The sequence below is a fragment of the Hippopotamus amphibius genome, chromosome 1 (genome assembly GCF_030028045.1).
Source record: "Hippopotamus amphibius kiboko isolate mHipAmp2 chromosome 1, mHipAmp2.hap2, whole genome shotgun sequence".
Lineage (NCBI taxonomy): Eukaryota > Metazoa > Chordata > Mammalia > Artiodactyla > Hippopotamidae > Hippopotamus > Hippopotamus amphibius.
The window spans coordinates 100817897-100845538 of NC_080186.1; the positions used below are offsets into that span (position 1 = coordinate 100817897).

At 47.3% G+C, this 27642-nt stretch overlaps 1 protein-coding gene across 1 annotated transcript in view; it reads right to left on the reverse strand.

The window, feature by feature from the left end:
- The window catches only part of TSPAN2 (tetraspanin 2), a 37324-nt gene extending 10043 nt beyond the window's left edge, over window positions 1–27281 (reverse strand). The window contains exons 1-4 of the mRNA XM_057745417.1: window positions 27166–27281; window positions 10193–10295; window positions 1507–1604; window positions 258–332 (exon numbers count right to left, since the gene is read on the reverse strand). Of these exons, the coding sequence (XP_057601400.1) occupies window positions 258–332; window positions 1507–1604; window positions 10193–10295; window positions 27166–27234 (345 nt within the window). The 5' untranslated portion in view covers window positions 27235–27281. The remainder of the gene's footprint in view (window positions 1–257; window positions 333–1506; window positions 1605–10192; window positions 10296–27165) is intronic.
- Between the last annotated feature and the right edge of the window lie 361 nt (window positions 27282–27642).

Sequence of the window (27642 nt, forward strand, 5' to 3'; positions counted from 1 at the left end):
ACACAGATACGCACACACACATACACACAGATACACACCCATACACACAGATACACACACATACACACACACACACACACACACACACACACACGCTCAAGTCCACACCACAGATCAAAAAGTTCTATGTAAATGATTATTGTGGGGGTTATTTGGCTTTGGAATATCATTGTGTGTATCAATATTCTCATGTCCTTTGCCATAAAGAGAACATTTTAGCCATCATTAAAAAACAATTATAAGTAAAATTGACTTACTACATCCTTGCCTATAAAAGCAAATACTCCAGTGGTTATTTCAGCAGCAAATATCACCAACAGGCAGGTAAAAAACTGTAGAGGAGAGAAAATACTAACTTCATTAATTCAATACCTTTTCAATTTATTTAACCTCTTTGATTCTAATTCCATTTGAAAAACATTAGGCAGGGTTATTATTCTGAACAGATCTGGCAGGAAGCATCTGGCCCCTTTGTCCACTTGTAGTTTGTTCACTCATTTGTTCGCTCATCAGTTCATTCAGCAATTGTTTACTGAGCATCTGCTCTTTGCCAGGTACTGTCCTTGGCGCTGAATATACAGTGGTGAGGAAGATAAGATCCCAGTTCCTCTGCTCTCATGGACCTTACAGTAGAAAGAGGAGGATATGATAAATGAGTAAGCAACAAAAGAGGAAGATAATTTCAGAGAGTGATAGAGAAATCCCAGCACCTAGAACAGTGCCTGGCAGCCATGTGTTCAGTGACTACTTGATGAACAAAAGAGGTTCTATAAAAATATAAAATAAGACCAGAAGATAGAGCATGACTAGTGTGCCTGGGTTTGGGAGGGGTGACCTGAGACTGCGTGGCCTGGATGGCTTCTCTGAGGAGGTGGTGGCGGAGGTGAAGGGTGTCCTTCTGGACAAATTTCTGTTCTGATCTCGTGGGTCTGCTCTGATTAACCGCATTCAGTGCTAAACAAGACCCGAGAAGCTCAGCAGCAGCGGAAAGAACGGAGAACTGCGGAAGTGAGTTAGAAGGCTCACGTGGCCGATCAGGAGAAGCAGCCACTGCTCAGACATCAAACGCTGCAGTGAGTAAGGAGAGGCCGCCTAATACAGCTGCTGTTTCTCCTGATGGAGGGATACAAAAACTTCCCTCCTGCTCCTCTTCTTCCTTCGGTCATACGGGCATTGGATGTACAGCAGTTAACTGAAATTATTTCATTAAAAAAAAAAAACAAAAAACAGAGGCTGCTTGTTAAAATAAACCACAAGAGGTATGTTTTGCTTAAATTATTGATCTCAACCAGCAGTACTTTTCTTGTAGATAACAGTACCCCCCTGACTACAGGAATCTTGTAGCTGCCTCACTCACTGTAAAATATTATTAGGCCTTTTTCTCCCCAAACAGCTTCACACTAATGACCTGTTTTTTTTTTTTTTTCATACGTTCCATAGATGTAGGGACAAAGATAACGTCCAGCTCCCTTCCGGCCAAGTCCCTCCCCACCCAGCCCCACTTACGGATCCGAGAACACACTGCGACTCCCGCGTGGCTCCGCAGCACCCGAAGAAGCCGACGGCCATCATCAGGGCCCCCGCTCCAACCAGCACATAGAGCCCTGAGGGGAGGAGGCCAGAGAAGACGCTCACCGCTCGAGGCTGGCTCTCTCCCCAGCACCGATGCTGCCCGCCGGGCCTCCACCGCCACTGCTCCAAGCATCCCGCCCAGCAGAGCCCGCAGTTGTTAGTACGATAAAAGCAACCCTTGTGGAGTGTTTCATGCTGAGTGCTTCACACACCTGACTTCACCTGCACAAGGATCCTGAGAGGCAGGGGCCACTATAATCCCCAGGGAACAGAGAAAGCCCATGTGTGCAGAGGTGAAGGAGCCGCTCAGGGTCCCACGGCCAGCGAGGACTGGAAACCGCCTCTGCCCCACCGCTCACGCTCTGTCACCGCCAAGCGCCTCCTACGTGCCGGCACGTTACCGCTCAGATCTCCACCCCTCCCTGTAAAGTGGCTGTTCGTACAGACCACAGAGATTGATGACACTGAGTCCAGGGGTGCTGAGGAACCAGGGCCAGAGCTGGGCCACGAACCCTCGCCCCCTAAGAGCCTCTGTGGCACTCTGGAATGAGTGGCTGTCTCCATTCCGGGAGAGGCCCTGAGGACGAACTGTCTGGGAGGGAAGGGGGGGCTGTTGATCCGTCCAGGCAGATGCAGACACAGGGAGGGGGTGGGACGGAAGAGGGGGCTTTTAATTAAGGAAGGGGCGGAGGACACAGCGTTAAGGCAATAGGGGTTCATGTGGATGCTGAACTTCAGAGGGCGATACCACGTACACTGGACGCTCGCAAGGTTTTAAGTGTTACAAGAAATTAGCCAATGAAGGGAGGTGATAAGGTAATATGCACCAAATAATGTTATTACTTATTAATAATATTATTACTAGCTACATTTCTTTTAAGGGCTTATTTTCTCCAGGCACTGTTCTAAGCACCTAGCACAGATTTATTAATTTAATCTTCATGAAGCAGGTACCATTATTATCTCCACTTTTTTTAGACAGAGGAACTGGGCCCACAAAGGTTAAGGGATTTGCCCAAGATGGTAGAGCTGGGATAAAAATACCCATCTGCCCCGAAAGCCAGCTCATCACCATTATCTCATCCTGCCTCTGCAGCAATGACAGCGGCCTTAATTCGGGTGGTAATTTCACTTAGTTCTGAAGTCGAGCCACAGGAACCGCTGTTCTCAGAGAAAGGAAAGGGCAGAAAGGTTCTTGTTCTGAGAGAAATAAAGGCCAGCCAGTCTCCGACTTCCTCTTCTGATCTTGAGATAAGGTCGAACACAATATGGGGCCTGGCACTTGCCTTGCTCAGAATAACGCGGACCCGCCTCGACTTTATTTTCTGCATTTTATTCGCGTGAGTCACCTGGAAACCACTCCCATTCGTGGGAGGCGCCCCCCCTCTGTGGGGAAGCCCTGAGGCTGCCCTGCAGGGTGCCTCCGGGGGCCCCTCTGGGTTGTGGGCAAACACCTGACAGACCAAGCGCGGGCGGGCTTCCTGCTCCGCCCAGGCTGCTCTCAGCGCCCTTTTCAGGGCTGGGGAAGCCCTGCTCTTCCGAGGTCCTGAAATAGGTATTTATTTATTTCCTGCTAGGCAGGCTTGGCCACTTCCTCCCTTTTCCTTTTCTCTAAAAAAAAATAATTCACGGGGAATGGATACGGTAATGAGAGAAATGATACTATATTAAAAATAATACTATTATTGGCCCCACCGCCTAAACACCTTATTCTTTTAAAAAAATTTCTTTATTTTTCAAAGCTCTTTTATTTCCATCATCTCATTGGCTTCTCAAAACAACCCCACCGAGGAAGGTAAGTATTGTACGTATTTCCATTTTACTAATGGGGGTCAGAGCCGCAAGAGGGCCCCAGGCAGGACACACAGGCCTGGATTCCCACCTAACCCTCACAGAATGTCTCCTGGCTGGGCCACCTTATTGCACGGATTTCCTGCTTACCATGTTCATTGCCTCTTCACTGCTACATGAGACAGCCTACAGATTCTCTTTTTTAAAATGTTTTATTTATTTTTTATTGTTGGCTGCGTTGGGTCTTAGCTGTGGCCCGCGGGATCTTCACTGAGGCATGTAGGACTTTCGTTGCGGGGTGCAGGCTCTTCGTTGCAGCGCATGGGCTTCTCTCTAGGTGTGGTGGCAGGTTTTGTCTCTAGTTGAGGCACTCAGGCTCAATAGTTGTGGCACACATGCTTCGTTGCCCCTAGGCACGTGGGATCTTAGTTCCCTGACCAGGGATTGAACCTGTGTGTCCTGCATCGGAAGGCGGATTCTTTACCACTGGACCACCAGGGAGGTCCCTAGTCTACACATTCTGCTTAGAGTCAGCCTAGAGACTGGACCCACTGGGATCCTTATCCATCCTACACTCCAACCACATAGGAATTCACCATGATGTGACCCAGAGTACTCTTTTCCATGTTGTGCCTTTGTGGGTTCTCATATGTGTCTTTCTCTATAGACGTTAAGTCCTCAGACAAACCTTATTCACCCTACCTAGAATATGCCGGGAACATGACAGAATTCTCGGTCCGTGTTTGTTGGATGAGAGGATAAAGAGAGAGCAAATCAAATCTGGACTGGCCGTCTACCGTTGCCCATCTTTGCTTAGAGATACATGCTGGGGTTACATCCCAATGAGAATGCAAGAAGACACCAGAGGGCTGGGCTCTTCCAAGTCAGGCAGATGAGCGCACGGCTGCACACCCTGAGGAAAGGCTGCGAAGAGTGTGGCACCCAGGAGAGTGGGGTGCTCCTGAGGAGGCCGGGGTACAGTGGACAGAGGCACCAGGGTCTGAGGAGGACAGAGCTGCTCCCCACTATGAACAAGCTCGCTCAGCCCCTAGCCCTTCTGAAATAAGAGCTCCCTAAGAAAATTTGCTTCTTTGTACAATATTCCATTCTTAGGCTATCAGAATCCCAGAGTAACACCCTGAAACTGCCCTAGCAGCTCCAATTCCTGCGGCCTCTCCCCAGTAAACCTCTGCGTGCATGTGGGGCCACGTGACTCAGCTCGATGCCAAATGAGCACTGCTGGTTGCAGCCAAAGGGAAAGTCTGAAAAATTCTACACGTGGCAAATTTCTTGGGCCTGCTGACTCCAGTTCCAAATCTGGTTGCAATACCCTGCACACCACAAGGCCACTTGTAGCTTCCAAGGGTACCTTATCCTTTTTCTGATCTGGCCCTCAAAACATAGCTGTTGAATGGATACATTAATTGGCAGTCACATTTAAATTCCAAGATGGTTTCTGTAGAGCCCTCTCACTCCCACGGCAGCTTTGTGACAAGTGTATGACCTATTTCCCAATCCCCTGTGCTTTCTGAGTCCTATTTCCCTTGATTTGAAAAAGAGAAAACAGTTTGATACTGCATTTTTAGCATTAATAGCTGGGCCTTGCGATGCCAGTGATCTCCAGGTGACGTGCTACCACCAGTTTGCTGACAATTCCATCACTTGTCTCTGGTTTCCGCTTCTTCTTTCGAAGCGAGAAGCATCCGTTAACGCAGAAAGGAGACAGTGACCTCCTAAAGGGCTTGTCTGCACCAACTCATTTTTATACGGCTCCCCTTTTAAGGACTGGACAGTGACATGGTCATCAATTTCAGTGGCTTTTTGGCAGCAAATGATTTTACATATCCAGCTAATGACGATTTTCATCTAAAAATATTTTTCTCTGCCTCTTTGCAACTTTCTGTCCCTCGCAGCTTTCCCTGAACACACATAATTATATATGTATTTAGAATATTGGATGGGACTTAGTTTATGGGGAAGGTAAGGACTAGGGTCCTTGCTAAATAACAATAGTTGTTAGTTACTGAGTGCTGTTCTAGGAGCTTAACATGCATTAGTCATGGAGTCATTCAGCACGAAGAGTGACCCCCACCACTCCCAGTGCCGCAGGTGCCCTGAGCAGCACCTGTCCTGTGCCGAGGAGGACGGCATTATCTCAGGAACCTGCCTCCTGGAAGCCTCAGTGCTATCAGCTAGTCTCTCACCCTGACTACACAGCATCTAAACCACTCTTTTATCTTCCCCTCTCTTACTCTCCCATGTAATCGTGTCTCCCGCAGGCTGGCTCCTTCCTCAGCCTGCCCTCACTGCTGTGATAACGACAGCTAATATTTATTGAGGGCTCAGGACACAACAGGTACTGCACACGTTCATAGGTTAAATCACCTCATACATCAACCCTATGAGGTACGTAGAAGTGGTATTCATATTTCACAGGTGAGGAAACTGAGACACAGAGAAGTAATTTACCGAAGACCGCAGAGCTAGTGAGGGGAGAAACGGGCACGGAAGCTGGGGTTCTCGTCCAAAGTGCACACGCTCACTCCCAGGCTGCACTTTCAGTAGGAACTCAGTGATTGTCAGTGATTTTCTTAGCTAGAAATCTGTGAATTTTGCAATTGGCAAGTGGCAGGAGGGTTCTTTTTCTTCTTCCTTGAGAAGTGCCCAAGGGATGTATCATTGATGATTTCTGAGTTTTCCCCTCAAAGCACAGGGCTTGGGAGCTAGAAATCCAGGCCTGCCAACTGTGCCTTTAGGTAAGTCCTCTTATTCCTCAGTTTTGTTATCTGCAACATGGCAATAATTATCTGTTCTTAAGTTCTTCCAAAAATGCTTCGGAGACATGGTCTCAACAATGTAAGCTACGGCAGGTGCCTGTTCGGCACCCGCTACAAATCCCAGGTACAACTAAATATCGAGAAGCAAATAAATATTACCAGAGTGAGTCAGAGTTTTTAAAAAGGCAAGCCAACCCCTTACCACTCAGCACTGGAATGCTTTCCTTACACATAATATTCAGCCACCATCAAAGGCAGGCTCTGGCTTCACAGGGAGGGACAGTCACAGCCAGCCTGTGATCCCGGAGAGCGAGTGGCTACAGTCTGTGTGGGCAGCCCGTTCCCCTTGACGGAGAAACCCACTGACACCCTCTGTCCTCTGCTCACAGACGTGGCTTCGTGCGCTCCAGCCTTCTGAGGGCCAAGGGGACCACTCCCCACTCTGCGCTCCTGGAAAGAAGACCCCTGTGCTGTCTGTACCCCTAGGGGCAGCCCCAGAGACAAGTTGTAACAGGAAAGCAGAGGGGCATGTTGCTGGAACTTGGAAGACACTGGGGGCTTCTCCTGAGAGTTCACTGGAGGAGACTAACGTGGAGAGGGTCTGGGAAACATCAAGTCACCCCGCCTTTCTTGCTGCCAGCTCCACTCTTGCCAGGCTCTCCTTTTTCCATGATAGCAACCAGTGGACACGACCCCCTGATTCAGCCTCCAGGTCTCAGCCTGAACTCAGAGGTCCTTGAGAAGGGGTGGCAGGTGCAGTCAGTCTGACTACCCTGGCTCCCTGGCCTCGTTTCCAGCTCCCGTCATAGCTGGATCCTCTCCACGCTGGCCCCTGGCTATGAAATCACCTCTGGCTCTTTATTATAAGAAGAGACCTGCTTTCCATCACCAAGGAGGAAGACCCAAGGGTCCCAGAAAGGAAAGCATCCCTGTAGAGGCGGCAGTCATCTGCCCAGAAGCAGGGAGCTAGACCACGTGCCTTCCTGAGGTCCCTCTCAGGGAGAGGCTGTGTTTCTTTAAGAGCACATCAATGGGCCAAGCCTGTTCTCCAGGGCTCTTTAGCAAAGGGTGATAAGAGTTCAATGGGTTGATTGCTCTGGAACCTATTCTGAAAAGAAAATACACAGATCAGTGCACAGTACCCTGTGACATGAAGTGAGATTTTCCAAACACTGGGCCTGCTTCTTCTTTAAAGTCCTATTACCTCACACTGTTTGCTATGCAAGTCTGTAAAATGGTATCCCGATGTATTTTTCTTCTTGTTTTATTGGTAGAGAACTGGTGTCTTCCCTATTTGGAAAATTATTTATTGAGGAAAGAAATATCAATTCTTGTAAACATGTCTATTGCTCTTTCTATTTATATTATAAGAAGTATTTGAAGTGGAGAAAAGGTTCCTGACTTCACAAGGACGTTTTCTTGTTGGCACTCTCTAGAGCGACAGCACAGGGAAACGAACAGAACAAGCACAGGCCCAAGTGCTGGCAGACCTGGGCTGTGGCTGAGCCCCACCACGAAGAGCTGGAAAACCACGGCTCACTGCCAGCACCCCTCCTCGTCTGCTTCACCCCCTGCTCCTAAGTCTCTATGATAACCCACTTCTCTGGACTTCCAGCACCGACCACGAGCATCCTCACCACCAGCCACCCAAGGGTGACTTGGAGGGGAGGTGTGGCTGAGGAAGAAGGGTGGGCCAAGGGTGGGCAGACCCATGCCCAGGCCCCAGGTCCCCAAGAACAAGCAGGAAGGATTTAGGCCCTGCTGTGGGGGCTGTTGTTTTCCCCACCCAGAATTCACTTCCTCCTCTTTCCTGTTAGACAAAGAACCTCTTCCACTCTCAGTCCGTGTGGTCTGAGAGGGCCAACTGGCCTCAGCTCCACGGCAGGTGTGAAGCCCAGGCTTCAGCCAACAAGCCCGACCCGAGCAGCTGGCCACAATGACTGGTGTGGGAAGGGGCACGGGACCCAAGATTGCCAATGACAGTGAGACCCAGGACTTTGGGTGGATCAGCTGCAATGAAAGAAGAGGCTACTGGTGCTGGGGTTACTTGGGAGATGGCACCTGGAGCTGTGGGTGGCTGTTTTATCCCGTCTAGGGGGAACCTGCCCCAAACCGGAGCCACAGGAAAGTGGACCTAAGAGATGGCTACAGACATATCACTTGGTCCCTGAGATGAGAACTAATCCTGACTTTTCATCTGTGTGAGTCAAGAAATTTCTGTTTTGCTCAAGACGGTTTGAGTGAAGTTTCTATGATTTGCAATTAAAAGAGTCTTGACAGATATGTCCATAAACAGATGACATTTCCTGCATCTTGGGCTGTTCATATTGCTTTAGTTTAGATAAGGAAACAGGATCAGGAATGTTTGTACAGAACTAGTTCACCCTCCTACTCAACGCAGGAGTCTCCTGTATGGATAAACACTCCATTCTGATTTTTGGTTGAATACCAACGTATCAAGGGATCACTTTCATCTGTAGAAGTCTGCTCAGCTTCTTTGATTTATCAAATCATTAGAAAGCTTTTCCTCTGTTGGACCCACATCTACATCAGTGAAACTGCTATCAGTGCTTTGTTTCTGGAGCAACACGGACAGAGGCTGCCCCCCAGACTGCCTTCCATCCTTCCTTCATTCCACATACCCACCCTCTCTCTAACCCAGCAGGGTCCCTTACTTCTGTAACTCAGGTTTCCATCTGAAAACCATGAATTGTGACTTCTAGGCTCTACAATATCGATCCCTGATATCTTTTTTCTTTTGATTCCTTCTGTCCCTGAGTTTGACAATGTTTAATAGTAATATTTAATAGTGCTTAATAAAGTTTCTTGTCTTCTGTCCTTTTCTTCACAATTCCTACTGCAACCACCATGGGCTATGCCCGAATTTCTTCAGGCCTGACTGAATCAATAATCTAGCATGGTCCTTTTCTGTACTCCCCTCTCATTCCAGAACAATCTCTTTAAAATGCAGTGTAGGCCGTACTCTCCCCCGGCCCTTATTGTTTATTACATTCACTAGCCCTGACATTCAAGGCCCTCGATACTTGTCCTCTGTCCCTGCCCAGCTTTTCAAATCTTAATTCCTACTGTGCCCATATCCTTTACGTCTGGTAAGAGTCCTTCGCGCAGCCTAGGCTTGCTAATCACTGTCCTATAGACACACCCTGTGCCCCAAACCTCTGCAGTCCCTATTCTTTCTCTTCTCTGTTGATTATGGTTGGTCTTTCAAACCTAACTCAAATCCTTCTTGCCTCACCAGTTTAGAATGACCCCTGATGCACCAACTGCAAATACCACTGTTAGCACTTAGTTACACACTAGTTTCTCAGCCTCTACTTATCACATGGTCTCAGAATTGGAGGCTACAGCAGCCTCCCCCTCCTCACCCCTTTCCCACAGCTGGAGGGAGGCGGCTATTACCCTTCCCACACTGAGGCCTCTCCCCAGGGCAGCCCTCCCCCTCCCCCTCCTTCCCCTCCCCACCCCCACTCTCCCCCTTCCCTCCTCTCTTCAGCCCCTAGTCATGGAGGGACTGAGAGTAGCCCCTCCACATCTTGAGATGTCTCTCTTCACTTTGAACTATGTGCCTCTCCTAGGCAATTTAAAATACAAGATCACAAATACACACAACCAGACCCTGTCGGGGCAGGGGTCCCCTGTCACCCCAGATGGAAGAGTGAATAACTGACTTTGTGGTATACCCACGTCACTGAGGGGGGCAAAGGGGGGTTTCCAATTCTTTGGAAATGAACTGTGGTTACATGCTGGGCTTCTTTTCTTGAAGTGGCTGAAAGAAGTACAACGGTTCAGTCCCGCCTGGGCTTCCTTGGTTTGAGAAGCAGAGGGATGAACCATGCATGGGGTAGGCACAGTAGGGGTGGCAGGGCCCTCTCCTCTCTGCCTGGACCACACATCCGCACCCTGGGGCCAGGTGGGCATCAGGGGCTCCGGTGTGCCTCCTTTCTATCCCTCCGTCCCCTGTTCCAGACGTCTAGGTGCAGGCTCCACTCAGGCAGCCCCAGCTAACGCGGAGGAAAGCTGAAGTCACTCACCCATGTAGAGGTACTCTGGGGACTTGTCCTCGGACGAGAACTCCTTCATGGTGCCTCCAAACCGAAACCATAGTCCAAAAGCAATGACAGCCGACCCTGCCAGCTGGAAGGTAAACAGCCTGCATTTACAAGGGAGGGGAAATGGTGCGCAGGACCTGGGAGGCCTGGGGCCACAGAATCTGAGGGCTGGAGGGGGCCCCTAAGAAACTGGCCCATCTCCTCTTCATGTTTCGCACAGTGGGGGTGGCATGATGTGGTCAAAGCCCCCACCCCGCCCCCACCCCAGGTCCCTGACGCCTGATGTGATATTAGAACTGGGGTTTTCTGAATGCCCAGAGTTTCTCCCGTTCTGCCAGGCTGCCCTCCGGTTTCAGGGCATACACAGCACAGCCCAGGAGGCATCCCCCAAAGACTGTTTCCATCACAGTCCCCAGGGAAGGTATCCGCTCCCTGCCCTATTGTTCCCTGCTGGGCACTTGGGATTTCCTCACCAACACCACAGTGAGAGGTCACCAAGAGTAAGACGAACTCCAAGACCTGAGGGAAACCTGCTTTCCCAAATGGAAAGAAAACATGCCAACCTCAGAACCCGCCCACACCTCCTAAGGGTGCAGTGCCCCATCAGAAGGCCGTTTCAGACGTGTCTAGAACCCGTCCTACCCTCCCCGGCCACCACGGTCACTGCCTGGGGATGGTTTTACAGGCAGCGAGGGAAACTGGCCGGGGTTTTTTTGTTTCTTTTCTCTTTTTTGGTTGCTATTTTGGGTTTCCATGGAAAGCAAGAAAGGAAAAAATAATGTTCTGAAAATGCCTGGTCTGTGTGCTGTGTGGCTCATGGAGAGGCTGAGTGGCTGGCGCAGGCAGCGGCTGGGCAGGCTGGCGGCTGGTAGAGTCATCGCCCGCTTCCTCTCCGCTACTCTGAGGGCTTTTGTGAGGCTCCGCACCGGAGCTGGAAGCCTTTCTTGCCATTGCAGGACTGTCCCAAAGGCCCGCCAGTAGGCTCCAGTCAAGGTATCCTCTCTCTCCACAAACACCCAACCTCGAATTTCATTGTATCAATCAACAGATACCCACTGGCACCTTCTGGATTCAAGGCACCACAAGAAACTGAGCAGAGATGTAAAAAGAGCCTCCTGGTTCTACTGTAAAATAGTCAGTGGGAAGTTGTTGTATAACAAAGGGAGTCCAACTCGAGGATGGAAGATGCCTTAGAGGACTGGGGCGAGGAGGGTGGGGGGGAACGCGAGGGGGGGGAGTCAAGGAAGGGAGGGAATACGGGGATATGTGTATAAAAACAGATGATTGAACCTGGTGTATCCCCCCCCCCAAAAAAAAAAAAAATAGCCTCCTGGTCCTGCCAACCCACCCAGTTAGTGTTGGGCTGCCCTAACCCATCCCCAGACCAACAGTTTAGAGGCTGCCCCTGCCCCAACAGGGAAGAGCAGACACAGATGCTGGCAACAGGGAGAGAGAAGCACGCAAGTCAGAGAAGTAAAGGTTTAATGAGGAAAAATGACGTCAAAGTCAGGGTCAGACCAGAGCCCTGTTTATACAGGAGCCTTCCATCTGTGGGCTATTTGTAAAGGGCCGGGGCTATCTGGCTGGAGTTATATGAGAACTTTATCTTTCTTCACCCTCCATCCCCCCAAGGCCCATTCCCTCCTTGGCCGGCTTCTTCAGAAGAGCAGCAGGACTGCCGCAGGAGGAATTGGAGGGACAGAGTTCTACCAGCTGGACTCTCTAATATGAAACAACTAAAAGTTTCCAGTACTTAGAGGAAAGCACTAATTGGATAATGTGAGGAACAGCTAAAGGAACTGGGCTCAACCAGCTTTAAAAGATTTTTGCATTTTTAAAAAATGGTAGCAAGGAATGGAAAAATATTCAAAGAAGTCATGTTAAAACATTAACAATATTTTTCTTTGAAGGGTAAAATTACAGGTGACTCTTCTCTTTTCATTATACTTTCTAAGTTTTGTGCACGAAGCATGTATTACTCTTGTAAGTTTAAAAGTGTGATATGGCAGTTTATCTGATCAATCCAGAAAAAAATGGGGAGAGTTTTCTTGGGTTATGCTTTAGTTTGGGAGGAAATCAGCTTTAAGGTCATTGCTGTTTCTGTGCAGGGAAGACAGTGATGTCCTGGGGAAAGCCCCATCCTCGGAGGGGCTGCCTGGGACAGATGTGCCCAGCAAAGCCTCAAAGGCAGCAACTACCCACCCCGCCTCTGCAGCAACTCGCTGGAAAGAGTTTCCAAATACAAAGCAAAAATCTATTGACAGAGGCATCAGGCCAAGGGCTGTAGCCACTGAGCAGACTGTGGAGGGGGTGACTGGTCTCAGGGACACCCTACCACGAGGTCACATTTTTGGCATCTCTGTACACAAGCTCTAATTTATAGCTGTCTGGGATCATCCTCCCAGACGGAATACATTCGTCCATTTCTGGCACAGATGTGTTTGATGCATAATGGAAAATTAAAAGAGAGGTTGTAGTTTCAAGCCACGGGGCAATGAGAAAAAAGCTGCGCCTACTCATCCACGGCCCCCAACCCCAAACCCAGGGTTTCCTGCAGGGTCAAGGAAACTGTGGTGTAGCTGAATGTCGTCACTGTGGAGGGAATCCTCCCAGCATGCCTCCGGGTCAGGAATACTGTGGGTGTGGACCGGGTCAAGTTCAAGTTTGCTCCTGATGACGGCCATCACTGCTTTGGAAAGTGGCATCAACAGAGACAATGAAGCCCTTTGGTCCTTTTTAACTCACGGTTCTTTCAAGGCTCTCGAAATACTGTGTTCACTGGACTTTGGTTGCTCTATCACATACCTGAAATTGCTTGAAAAAAATTCACACCAAGTCCAGTCCAGTCAGGGACAAAGTGAGCAAGTCTAGTGTCAGTAAGGCCTGTTGCTCTGTGAGTCCCATACCCGGGAAGAGAAATCTCCCTGGGTGAGCCTCTAGTCCTAAATTTTAACCCTACTAGAGCAACCCCCCACCCCCACGCCATGCCCCCGTTCTCAGTCCCTCCTTTACATTCAGATACAACACTGCACTTCTGGTTGCACCTCAACACTGCAGCCAACATGTGAACAAATAAAGATGGAGAGGCTGCCCCTTCGTGTTTTCCTTCTCGTGCCCCCGCCCTCATCTCCCTTCCTTCCTCCCTGTCTTTCAGAGGTAACTGTGGTCCTGACTGGATACTGTGTTAAGCATCAGGGAAGCAATGATGAAAAAGACACCACTCAGTCTGACACAGAAGATAATCCCATAAACTAGTAAATGACACAGGACACAGGAACTGTGCTCAGTGGAACTGCTTCACTGCCCAGGGATTAGAGCAAAGCGTGAGGACCGGTGTGCAGCAGAAGACATTCCATTTTGACTTGCATCTTGAAGAATGAGTTGACGTCTCAGAGCAAGGAGGGACTGGAGGGAGGGATGAATGCCAGGCAGAAGGAATGTGTAGGTAAGGACTATGCTTCCTTACGTGGAACACTCTGCTGGGGAGAGAGGAATCTGGGGGAGGCCAGAGTCTGGGGCTTGGAAAAGGAGTTAGGGCTTGTGACTCACAGCTTCTACTAAGCTTGTTATCATTGTGGAAAGTCCATGGCAGGGCCTTGAGGAGAGGGGAGGTGGGAGCCCTCATTTTGATGGGGACAGTCAGGAGCATGGGTGCTGCCTGATGCCAGACACGGTGAGGAGCCAAAGGGAAAGGCCTGCGTGGCTGAAGGCCAGAGAGGGGATGCTAGGGGCTGGATGTGGTGACCGGGGAGGACCCTGAAGGATGCACTCTACCAACCAAAGAACTTTGCCGAGGGCTGCTCTGCATCTGCGACTAGTACCAATCCCCATGCCTTTGGAACAATTACCATTAGAAATATTGTTTTTAATGGAGAAAAGGCAACCTCTTCAATAAGTGGTGCTGGGAAAACTGGACAGCTACATGTAAAAGAATGAAATTAGAACACTCAACACCATATCCAAAAATAAACTCAAAATGGATTAAAGACCTAAATGTAAGGCCAGACACTCTAAAACTCCTAGAGGAAAACACAGGAAGAACACTCTTCGACATAAATCACAGCAAGATCTTTTTTGATCCATCCCCTAGAGTAATGGAAATAAAAACAAAAATAAATAAGTGGGACCTAATGAAACTTCAAAGCTTCTGTACAGCAAAGGAAACTATAAGCAAGACGAAAAGACAACCCTCAGAATGGGAGAAAATATTTGCAAACGAATCAACAAAGGATTAATCTCTAAAATATATAAACAGTTCATCCAGCTCAATATCAAAAAAACAAACAACCCAATCAAAAAATGGGCAGAAGACCTAAACAGGCATTTCTCCAAAGAAGACATACAGATGGCTAAGAGGCACATGAAATCTGCTCAACATCACTAATTATCAGAGAAATGCAAACCAAAACTATAACGAGGTATCACCTCATACCGGTTAGAATGGGCCTCATCAGAAAATCGACAAACAGTAAATGCTGGAGAGGGTGTGCAGAAAAGGGAACGCTCTTGCACTGTTGGTGGGAATGTAAATTGATAGAGCCACTGTGGAGAACAGTTTGGAGGTTCCTTGCAAAACTAAAAACAGAGTTACCATATGACCCAGCAATCCCACTGCTGGGCATATACCCTGAGAACACCATAATGCAAAAAGACACATGCACTCCAGTGTTCATTGCAGCACTATTTACAATAGCCAGGACATGGAAGCAACCTAGATGTCCATCAATAGATGAATGGATAAAAAAGATGTGGTACATATATACAATGGAATACTACTCAGCTGTGAAAAGGAATGAAACTGGGATGTTTGTAGAGACATGGATGGACCTAGAATCTGTCATACAGAGTGAAGTGAGTCAGAAAGAGAAAAACAAATATCATATATTAACATATATATGCAGAATATAGAAAAATAGGTGCAAATCAGCTGGTTTGCAAGGCAGAAATAGAGACACAGATGTAGAGAACAAATATGGACACCAAGTGGGGAAAGCAGGGAGGGTTGGGGGGAATGAACTGGGAGATTGGGATACCAAATTGTACACTTTAAATATATGCAGTTTTTTGTATGTTAATTGTATCTCAATAAAAGTTCTAAAAAAAAAAAAAAAAAAAAGAAATATTGTTTTTCCAGGAATGGACTTTTTCATACAACAGCATGAGTAGGGCTTTGATGTTAATCATTTAATAAACGTTTATTGAGCATCTATTGTGAGTCAGGAGGCAAGGATTCATAGATAAGGAAGATCCAGTTCCTTCTCCGGAGGATTTCAGGGGCTAGTGGAGAAGCTGATCCTGCCTCTGTGGCCCAAGAGGGACCCAGTGCAGGTAAGAATTCCATCAGAGAGCCAGCCCCTGAGAAGACTCCAGATGTCTTCATTCTTTGTGTCACCGTTTCTTTTCTGAGTACCAATTGTGAATTAAGAACTCAGGGAATGTGATGCAATAGGATTTTGAGGGCAAAAGTGTGTACACTATTTAAAGAGGAGAGAAGTAAAAGAGAAAAAGAAGATAGAAGTGAAAGGAACAGACAATGACATATAAATCCATGTCATTAGATTGAGGATTACCCGGTACAATTACATTATGCATTTTCATGGGTGAATTATTTCAGTAGCTGACCATATTCCAGAGAGTCTGCAGGACAAAGTTGCAAATTGTAAGCACATGTCCATGGAGAAGACTGTGTGTGTTCTAAAACTAAGGTAGCAGAAGAGAGGACTACAGACCTGACTACAAAACTTTTAAAGCAAAGTGGATGGACAAAAAGTTTCCTTTAAGTAATGCCTATGTGCCAGAAACAAGTCATTTAACATGAAGCAAAGCTTGTTAATGGATTTCAGTTTTATTGTACTGTATTTATTTCCACTTTTCTGGGATTGCTGATGAAATGTTCTATCTTGAAGACATATTTTTTTACCTAAAAAAAAATTTTGTTTTCATGAATCACAAACATGGTTTTTAGGAAAGCACCAAATTGGAGGGAGGGTACTGCGGAGACACAAAAGTGCTAAGATCACTCCCCAAGCCTGGGTCCTTCATGCTGCTCTGCTCCCCGACACCCACCCCTTGCCTCCAGCAGGGGGTAGCCAACCCTGGTCACAGAGAGCAAATACATGGCTCTCTGTTATCTGATGACTAAATCCATCAGAAAGCTCCCTTAGGGACGCTTCTCTCCCTAAGCATCACTTAGGGATGTTCTCAGGCTGCTCATATGCTTTTCCCTAGATGGGAGACACAGTTAATTATCCTCAGAAGCTCTAGACACACAGTTTCAGTTCCTTCCCCCACTTGGGGACCCTGCTCTTGCTATTTCCTTAGCTTAGAAAGTTCTCCTCTGCTCCCCTGCCACCTGGCTCCCGCCCACTCACAGCTGTCAGCTGCGATGCCACTTCCTCTAGGAAGCTGACCGTGGCCTAGGTATGTACCTTCCTCCGTATCTCATATAACCATTTCTGTTTAAATATTTCTGTAAAAAAAAAAAAAAAAATTAAGGCCTGAGCTGTGTGAGGACAGGTACAGGATCTATATTGCTGTGTCCCAAGCACCTACCCATCTGCCTTGCACAGCCAGCTCCCAACAGACATCTGTTAAATGAATGAATGGAGGGCCTTCACAAAGGCACCATTTAGGCTGGGCTGTTGACTGAATTGTGTCCTTCCCCCCTCCCCCCCAAAAAAATCCCTGTGTTGAAGCCCTGACCCTCAATGTGATGGCATTTCAAAGTGGGGCCTTCGCGTGGTGATTAGGATTAGATGAGGTCATGAGGGTGGGGCCCCCATGACAGGATTCCCTCATAAGAGACACCAGAGAGCTCTCTCTCTCTGCCATGTAGGACACAGGGAGAAGGCAGCTGTCAGGAAGAAAGCTTTCACCAGGAACCAAACCAGCTGTTACCTTGATCTTGACTCTCCAGCCTCCAGAACTGAGAAAGAAATTCCTGTTGTTTAAGCCACCCAGTCTATAGTATTTTTTTTTATGGTGACTCGATCTAAGACAGGCTGATAGAAGCAATTGTGAACAACCTCCTTCAACAGCTCTCCAAGGGAATACTTTGTAAAGTACTAAATTCCTCAGCACCTGGGAAACACTGTGCAGACACCTCAGACGCCACTGTGTGAATACACTGTTGAATATACTCAGCAAAACACCAAAACAAAAGAAAACTAGAGCGGGTAGTATCAGTTCTGTGTTTTCCAAGCCTGCAGGGACAGACAGAAAGAATAAACCTATACATGCCTTTAACAGGCAGGACATATGAATATTTAATGTAATCGTGGCAACACACACACACACACACACACACACACACACACACACACAATGCACTTGAAAGAAAAAACAAATGAATTCTGTATTTCTGCTCTTCCAGGGTGAATGCCATGTACATACATACTCAATTATTTTGCAATTCTTTTCTTTGGGATGACGTCACACGAAGAGGGAAATGACACTTCAACCCTAGAGATTTCATTAAAAGCTTTTAAGCTAACACTTGCTCTTGGTGGCAGTTCTCATCCCAGATGGAATCATGTAATGAACACTCACAATTCTTGATCTGGTTGCAAACGACGTTATGATACCATAAGGGTAATGGAGTTTCATCCTTTTAGCAGGCAAAAGTCAGAAGCACATTTGCTCTAGAAGATGATACTAATTTTCTCAAAGAGGAGAGCCCGCTCCCAAGATTTTCATCCTATCATGCAGTGAAAGCAAGGCAAGGATTCAGATGGCATTCTCTCAAAATCAAGGATTTTGTCAGAAGAAATACAAGAGCCAAATGCCATATGACATCCAGGTGAAACCACCTCTGAGGAAGCTTGCTATCCTTGCCTCAACATCAGGACCAGGGGAAGTGGAATTGGGAGGCAGGACTGTGGCAGTGTGTGAGAAGATGGCTGTTAAGCTGGAAATGCATGGCTGTCAGTCTGGAAACACACTGGTTAGATATCAGTGTTTCTGATTTCCTGTATTATTTTCCTCATAACAATTTCATAAGAACAAGCTCATGTTAAGAAATTCCTGAAAGACTTCCTCCAGGTAAGGATGTATTTTAAAATCAGTGCTTAATGCTCTGCAGGTAGTAAAGGGTTCTGCAATCCAAACTACGATAGATCGGGAGTGTCCTATTCATCTCTAGAAAGACAATCGGGCTATGTATTTGTGCTAAACATACTTTCTTCTGTTTGTTTAGGCTGTTATAGAGTTAATTTGTGGGGATCGACTGACATTGCTGGGGGGTGGGTGGTACAAAAGGGCTGGGGGGATCCTAAGCTCAGGGGGAGGAAGCTGAGCCACGATGAAAAGCTTGCTCTGAATGATAAAGCAGATAACTTAAATACAGACATGGAAAGTGTATGTATTTATTCAGTGGTTGTACATGATGCCTTTTTCTAAAGAAATACAGGGAAAAGGAGAGGAGAGATCAGTAAGAATTAGGAGAAAGATGATGGCTCTATAGCGTTCTTCATATAGTAAAACAAATGCCACAGACTACTGGCTAATGATTCGTGAGCAAATGGCTTTATCTCATGAAGATAAGATACAACTAAAGTAAAATCCAATCCACCAAGTCACCAAAGTGATTTAAACCCGATGTCTGTCTTACCTGACCTAGGGGACGAGTTCCAGGAGGACAATAATGGTCTTTCCCATGTTCTCTGAACTCCCTCCTTGCAGCAGCCAGCTGGCTCTTACCCTAGGCTTGCACTCTGAGTAAACCACTACCTTGAGGGCTCCCCTGACTCCTGTGACATCTCAGCTATAGTGAGCTTTACATTGGCAAAGATGGAATATTAAATAATATTAGTTTTACAGCCTAATATTTTTCAAGGTAGCTTGAGAGAACTACTCAAGCAGATAAACAGGATTTTTGAATACAAATCAACAATAATGACCTTCACCCAGTCTTAGCTGTTACAGAAAGACAAAGGGGGGATATGTTTCAGGTAAAACTCAGGTTAGATTGGAACAAGCCAAAGCACTTTGTTTATTAAAAAGTTAGCTTGAATTGAATCCAGTAGAAATCATGAAAGTTTTGTATTCTAGAGCGAAGTTTTCTTGATGGCAATTTGACCAGAAATCATTTGGGGTCAGGAAGGCAGGCAGCACTGGGCCATTTACAGGGGACTAGACAGGTACAGGGAGTGCAGGGAGACCACGTGGGCCTCCTGGGTAAGTGGCAGAGCTTCCAGGCCTTGTCCCTGCCCAATTCCCTTGCCCTAGTTTATAAGCTGACTCTTTCTCAATCACCATTATAATGGGGAGGACAGGGCTTGGCACACACTTTGGAACATTCCCCAACTGCTCTTGTAGAAAATTTTACCTCCTCTGAGTATTCGGAGTGAATAATGATGCTCTTGGACAGGACAGTTACAAAAACATCCACATGTATACGCTGTGTTGTCAAGGAGTTGTAGCATATACGCTGTGTTGCCGAGGAGTTGTAGCAGATAAAAACGGGGGTGCTAGGCATCCCAGGTCTGAATCAGGTTCTGCCACTTACTAGTTCTGTGATCTCGGGCAAGTCCCTTAAAACCTCTCTAACCCTCAGCTTCCTCAGCTGCAAAATGGAGGTAGTAACAGTGCCTCCTTAAGAGATTAAATGAGATCATCTTACACACTTAGAACCACTTAGAACAGTGTGTCCAGCACTTATTGTTATTATGGTCGTAGACTCACTGATGTTACATTCAACCTGAAAACTTAATCCAAGACAGAAAACACCATGGCCATGATTCTAATGACAGTCCTCTGCCACCTTCCTCTACTAATTTTATTTTAGCACTACACTCTTTCCATGACAGCTGGGATTCCCTTGAGTTTTCTAAACCTCTATCGTAGGTATGTCAGTGCCCTTTCCAGAAACTATGTTCCCCCCTCTCTTTAGTTTTAATAAGACCCAATAAGAGAAATACAGGAAAAGATGACTTATGAGAGAAAGAATAACTATATTTAGGCTAGCGCCATCCAATAGAACTTTCTCCAATGATGTAAATATAAATGTTCTCTGTGTTGTCCAATACTGCAGCCACTAGCCACCCATGGTCACTGAGCACTTGAGATGTGGCTAGTACGACTACATGTGAAATGTGAGAAGCCACATGTGGTTAGGAGCACAGCCATCACACTGGAGAGTGCAGGTCTAGAATTCACATGCTCATTACAGCTTCAAACTTCTCTCCTTGTCTGTCTGTAGACTTGGAGTGGTTAAGAGAATAGTCTCTGGGGCCACACACAGAAAACCAGCTCTGCCACTGGCCAGCTCTGAGGCCTCAGACGAGACTCTTAAAACTCTGTACCTCTATTTCCTTGTATGTAAACTAGGGGTGACAATAGCTGCTATTTCAGAAGGTCACTGTGAGGATTAATATACAAAATGTGCACGGGAAAGCAGCTGGCATGTAGCTTCCATTTATATAATGCTCAATATTCTTCAAGTTTTAGCTACTGAAATTAATTTTAAATACCGTCTCTTGATATGTACGCTTTCTCAATTCCCATCTTGCTTTTCCTCTGCCTTAAACTGATCAGAGGTGTTCTCAACCTTTCTCTTCTTTCTCCTATATGCCGGAGTGTTTTATGTACCTCTTTGCACCTGCATTTCTGGAATGCATCAAGACAATCCAACACTGGATATAACCTCCCCAGTCATAGACTTCACATTTTCCGAGCCAGTAGCATTTATTATACCTTATATTCCACGCGCCCTCGTGAGTGTGTGCAGTGAAAAGAACACAGGGTTTAAAATCAAAAGACCTGGGTGTGAATCTTGGATTTGCTTCTCCCTAACTCTTTGGTCCAAGACATACTGTGCCTGCCTTTCAGCTTTCACATCTGTAAAATGTAAAATAAGTAAATCCCAGTATTTCATGGGATTGTTATGATTCATGATCAAATGGGATAATGTATGTAAGAGCATTTTGCAAGCCAAAGCATCATATGAATGTTATTTTTGTCCCTAATTAAATCCAAAGAGGATGAAACAAACAAGCCAAGGTAACCCCTATTCATCTGTATGATGTGCTCTCAGCCCATCTGGTCATCCCATCTTATGGGCCTTTTTCCCAATTCCTTCTCCTTAATTCCTTTGTAAGCATGATACGACAGTTAGTACAGTGTCACTTGCTTTAGGAGAACAGCTCTGTTGCGATATTAACTGTCAGTGTTAAGGTGGGGATGGAAGTTATGTTCTCTTTTGTCATACATGATTGGGGACCCAAATATTCTGGAATAACACAGTGAAGTACAATAGGCAATGGACAGGTGGCCTCCCGGTAACTGTAGAAACCATGAATTCTCGATGTAAAAGAAAAGTGTTAAAAGAATAATGGTCAAGTGGTAACTGGAGTTAAGAGAACTGCCACAAGGAAGCCAGGTGACCAAAGAAAGGGCACTCCCTGCCCCATTCAGAAACAAGAGCCACCCGTGGATCTTTGACCTCTGAAGGCCACATCTAAACCAATGGTTCTCAAAGTGTGTTCCCTGGGCCAGTAGCATCAGTATCACTAGGGCTTCTTAGAAATGCAGACCTACTGAATCGGAATATATATTTGAACAAGATTCCCAGGTGATTTGTATGCACGTTACGTCTGAGAGGCACTGTTCACCAAAGGTTTTCCTATTCCTATCCACTGGCCTCCCCTTGGTAGCACAGAAGCAGGGCAGGGAACAAACAGCTTCCGCACTAGGCTCCGTTAGCCAGAGCCGTGCCAGTGACTGCAAAGCTCTTCTAGGTGCTGAGAGATGGAAGGAGGATACCAGCACAGGCACTCCCTGCCCCCAAGGAACAAAGACATTAGAGAGACAATAAACTACACTCAAAGGCACAATGGAGCACCAGATAAAGGCCTTTTGAGTGCCTCAAGATCAAGGACGCTGTCTTAACCATTTCTGAACGCCCAGAGTTTGGCGGGGTGCCGGGCACATAGTAGGTGGTCACCATATACCTGCTGAGTGACTCATTGCAGAGGAAAGAATCTCCCTTTTTGACTCCAGGCCTTTGATAAGCTCTAACATTCTTGCCACTTTGCTTGATTTGTTGGACTTAGGACACCTGTTTCCCACTTCTCCTTACCTTTCCGAATCTCTTGGATTCTGGATTCCACGTTCCCACCTGTTTTCTAGTGTTTACATATAACTACCACTATATTACTGAATATTTACGATGCATACGCCATACTTAATACTTCACATATATTTACTTTTATCTGCACCAAGGTCATACATTGACGTCGGTACTTAATTATGTCCATTATATAGCTGAGAAAATGGAGGCTCAAAGAGGTGAAACAGTTTACTAACCAAGCTCTGCTAGTTAGTAAATACTACGGCCAGAATAAACCCAGGCAGTGAGTTGCCAGTATCCACCCTTTGAACTTGTGGATATGAATTGCCACGCTGTCTAGACCTGGCCGAGGTCTACCAGACTACTGGAACCAGAGCTCTGGCTTCTGCAGGCTGGCCCCTATCACAGACTCCTTGCCCCTCCAGCACCACTGGGCCCTTCTTGTCCACAATAGGGGAGGCTGCCACTCTCTCCCCACCTTGACAGAAGTCAGAAGTGGAGACCATCTGACAACAGGGCCAAAGAAATTCCTATCTGCCTTCTGGGGTGGTCTAGCTTTTGGGCAGACCCCCCAAAATACTTTCTTCGGATTTTTTTTTTTAATCAGTCTTTCTGACGGGTGGTAGCTCTGAAGTTACTGTTTGAAATAAGTTTGGGAAAGAGGAGGAGGTGACCTCTGTGAGCTTCAGCAGAGTCAAACATCCCTGGAGCCCACGAGACACGGTCTTTTCTAAAAGCACCTGTTAGGCTTCACCAAGTGAAACCCCAAAGCTGCATTAATAACAGTGAGAAGGAAAGAAGAGCAACTTCAAACAAGCCATATATGGTATCTGACTTTCAGCAACGAATGGTCCCACTTCCTGTTGGTCGGCAGCCCCGAGCAGCTCACATAGCACAATGATAGGAAAACGCTGAGCACACAACAACAAACCAAGGAATAAACAGTGCCCAGGTTTTTTTTTTTTTCTTTAAACCGACATATGTGGCTTGGTGGATTGTACTGTTTTATTTATATTGCTATGCAACGGAGGGGAAAAAAAATAAAGGTGATTTCAGTGAAAGGCATGGGACTATGCCATGCTATCTGATTGTAGTGTCCAAATTTAGACATGACAGATGCTGGGAGGGGTTTCAGGTTCGACATCAGCCATGATAACAGAAATTAATTCAGTGGGGCTTAGGGCTAGGTTTTACTTTTGTTCTGTTAAAACTCAATGGTGAATACAATCAGCAGCCCTGGGCCAGGGAGTGCTGTGCTGGCTCTGGCAGGATCTAGTTGAATGTTTATAAAATCAGGAGCACAGCCTAGGGAAACTTCAACAGAGCTGCCAGAAGGAGGGCGCAAATCGATTTGTTAAATTGCAGATCACAAAACATACCCCAGCCCCGCCTCTGCGATGACCTTCTGGTGAGTTCCTGACAGGAAAGGAAGTGTTGTCACCCAGGGGGACCTCAGACCTCAGAAGGGCTGGCATGCAAGCATCTAAGAGTGTGTGTAAATACTACGCTTGAAGTCAGGGCGGACGCCTGTCCTTCCAGGAAAACTGTCCCCTGTCCTCTCCTCCTTCCCTAAACTTCCCACAAACCCTCCAACCAGGAAGAAAACAACTTCAGAAACTAGGGTGGGGCCCTTCTGGAATCAGGTTCCCTCGGTTACAGGGAAGGTAGATATCTAGACAATTTATCCCAAACAATCGCTTTCCTCTAAATCATTAGGAAGCTGTTTCAGGTCACCCCTTTCCCTTTGGTTGTACAGGGATAGACATGGGAGCACTGCCTGTGACTGCTGCTGGTCCCTCGTCCCCATACCCCGTGGAAGTGAGAGTGAGGAAGGCCCCATAATCCCCTCCTGGGCCCAATCTGTGCAAAGAACAAATTGACAGGTAATGAGCAGGAAGAGACAGGCTCAGTCCTCCAGATAAAGTTGACAATTGATTATCTGTGCAAATCAGGAAGGCCATTTGTATCAAGTTCTCTAACCTGCAGATTCATTAATTCTTTCTACAGATATTTGTGGGATGTCTTCTATGTGTTGGGTACAGAAAAAAATTCCTGCTCTCAGAGTATTCTAAGTTCTAGCGGGGAAAATCCACAAGTACAAACTGAGACGCTATGTGCAGTTATCCTAAAATGAAGACGAGCTGCCGGTTACTTGGCAAATATATACACTATTCCCCAATATTAAGGGACTCTGAGGAAAGAGCACTAACTTCTGCTAAATGCTTTCTATGTGCCAGGCACTTAACAATAAAAATAATTTAAAAAATTTGAGCACTTACTATATACTGGGCTCATAGGAAGGTGAAGTCAGATGCTTTACGTATTTCCTTTTAACCCTCTCAACAACTCTTCTACCCCAATTGTTCAGCTGACAAAACAGGACTACAAGTAAGAATAACTTGCTCAAGCACACTCTGCTTGCGATCTCTGCACGTGAGCCTGATCCCTTTGTCAGATGGTGGTCACATTCACCCTTGCTCCATTCCTCTGCTGGTGGGGTGGTGTGTCACCCCCTCACCCTTGCCCACCTCCATCCTACCAGTCCTTCAAGCTTCAGCTTAAACATCCCCTTCTTCAGGAGAACTGTCCCAAGTCCTCACTATTGCGGTGAACTCCTTAATTAGATCAGATATATAAAAGGTCATGCCTAATCCCAGTAGCTAACATATGATAGGCACTCAAACATCGGTTTGTTCCTACTTCCCTTTCTTCCTGTGTTTAGAGCCAGAGTTTGAAATTTGTCACTTGATTATATACTGTCCTGTTTGTTGTTCTATATGCATCAGTCATTTCCTCAACTAGATTAGCAGCTTAGGGAACAGTATTTTTAATTTATAAATTATGTATATATATATACACTTTTGTCAATATAAATTACATATATTTATTTATATTTACATATATAAGTTATTTTTACAATTCTTGTGCAATGATTTTTTAACAGAGTGGTTATCAAACTCGAGCATGCATCGGCATTTCCTGGACTTGTTTAAATAGATTGCTGGATCCCTCCTCCAGAACTTCTGATTCAGCAGCCTGTGATGGGGCTGAGAATGTGCATCTCTGACAAGTTCCCCGGAGGTGCTGATGCACCCAGGAGGTGAGGCCCAGGACTCACACTTTGAGAACCACTGGTTAACTACATGTACCGCAGTGCTTAGGAGTGTGAAGGCTTAGTTTGAGTCCCTCCTCTGCCACTCATTAGCTGTGTGATCTTGGGCAAGTGGACCTATTTGAGCCTCTGTTTTTCCTTATTTGTAATGGCGACACTAACAGTACGCACAGCAGGATTGCTGGGAGGATTAAGTTAATGATGAATGCCATGTGCACAGCACTGTCCCTGACACATTGAAGATGCTCAATAAATGTTCCCCATTATGCCTGGAAAGGCTGGCACAACATCAGGCACTAAATAAGCACTGAACCCAGACGAAGAATTCCTTCTCAGACTTAGATAAAACCTCTTTTGAATTTGTAAGCAGTGAGAGTGAAGAGTGTCACTGAAGCATGACATCTATAATTAACAGCTTTTGACATTAAGCCAGACTATTAAAAAGCACAACATAAAGGGCCTTTAGAAATGCCCTTTCCCATAGTATGCTGGATGTAAATGCCCAAGTGTACAAAAGCCATGTGTATTTTTAAAATTCAGGGCTGTCTACGGGGTACCTCCTTCACACCTTCCCCTACTGAAGGATGCTGAGGATGGCAACTTGGCTTCTGAAAGCTCGGAACTGCTAGAGTCACCCAGGCATCTGGGCTAATGGGTTGGCAGACACAAGCAGAGACCATCCTTCAATAATTAATTAGTTGGAGTCACAGGAAAACAAACTCCCAGAGCAGATAGGACAACAACCAACCTCCTTTATCCTAGTTGTTTCAAAGCACCTGGCCCCCTGCTGCTCCCTCCCAGCTCTAAGAACTTCACCCAAACCAAGATCTGTATTTTCCTTCAGGGTCTATCTGAGCAGTTATAGTGACTGACAGTCTCTTGAGGAAGCCCAAGAGGGAATGTGCAGACAAGACAATTTTCAGACCATGTCTCCCAGTCCTTCAGGGTTTAAGACAGAGTATCCAGGAATCTAGGGATGGTTTAGCCCTAATCTTGTCCCAGTAATATAGAAGACAAGGGTCGTGGCTCTATCAGTCTGTGAACCACTAATTCCAGGAATGTTGTTCATTCAATGCAGAGTTGAATGAGATCATCTCTGGGAGCATTAATATTTAGCAGAGGCTGCGAGCTGGGGGTTGTGGGAGGTGCTGCTGCCCCTTGGAAGCCCCTCCCTTCCGCCCATTCCCTCACAGAAAGCACCACCCCCTCCTTCCATCCAGCTGTACCATCCCCTAATACCCAGAAAAAGCATGACCCCCCCCCCCACCGCCCCATATCACTTCCACTGCTACCCCCGATTTCCGACACACGCCCACCACAGCCAGGTGATGTCTCTACACACTCTGGATGGGGCACCACCTCTGGCAGTCCCAGCGCCCTGGCCAGGCCCCGGCTCCAGCGGAAAGGCAGAGCGAGAAGGGGGGTGTGTGCACGGGGGGGCTGGAGGTGAGACGAAGCTGGTGTCCCCGCACCTGGTGTCACCGGGCTCCAGGTGAAAACCAAGGCAGAGAGGTTCCTCAACGGGAGGAGCCACACGGGGTCTCCCCCCTTCTCACCATTTCTCGTTGCTCAATCTCTCTGTCGGTTCTCTCCCCCTCCATCCCTCCCTCCCCCATCCTCCCCCTTTGTCTGCCTTTTTCTCACCTCCGCCTTTCTAAACACCCTGCCTTCAGGAGCCCGGCTGGGACGCCCCAGCGGTCAGCTCCCGGGGGACCCCGGCCCTGCGCCCCCGCCCGGCCCCCGCCTCCGCCCGGCCCTCTCCGCTCCGGGTCTCACCCAGAAGAGCAGGTTGAAGCCGAGCAGCAGGTACTTGATGCACCGCAGGCCCCCGCGGAAGCGCCCCATGCTGCGGCCCCGGCGGCGGGATCCCGAGTCCCCAGGCCCGGCACGGAGCGCCGGGAGCGGCGGGAGCCGGCGGGGAGGGGGCGGAGCTCGAGGGGCGTGGGCGGGGCCTGAGGGGGGCGGGGCGGCGGGGCGGGAGCCGGCACCGGGTGAGAGAGGGCCGGGGAGCACCGGGACCCGAGAGGCTGGCGATGGGTGGGGGCACCCTGGGGTGGAGGTCTAGCGGCCAGAAGGAGCAGGTACCCCGCTCTTCCCCGCAACGAGGGGCTGCTTCCTGCCCTCCCCAGGCCGGACGACGAGCCCCGTAGGCACCCCGCTCGCAGTGGTTATCGGAGCATCTGCGAGGAAGGAGCGTTCACTGGGGACCCGAGACCCATTTAATCTGCACTCTGCTGAGACTCATTTGAGGCC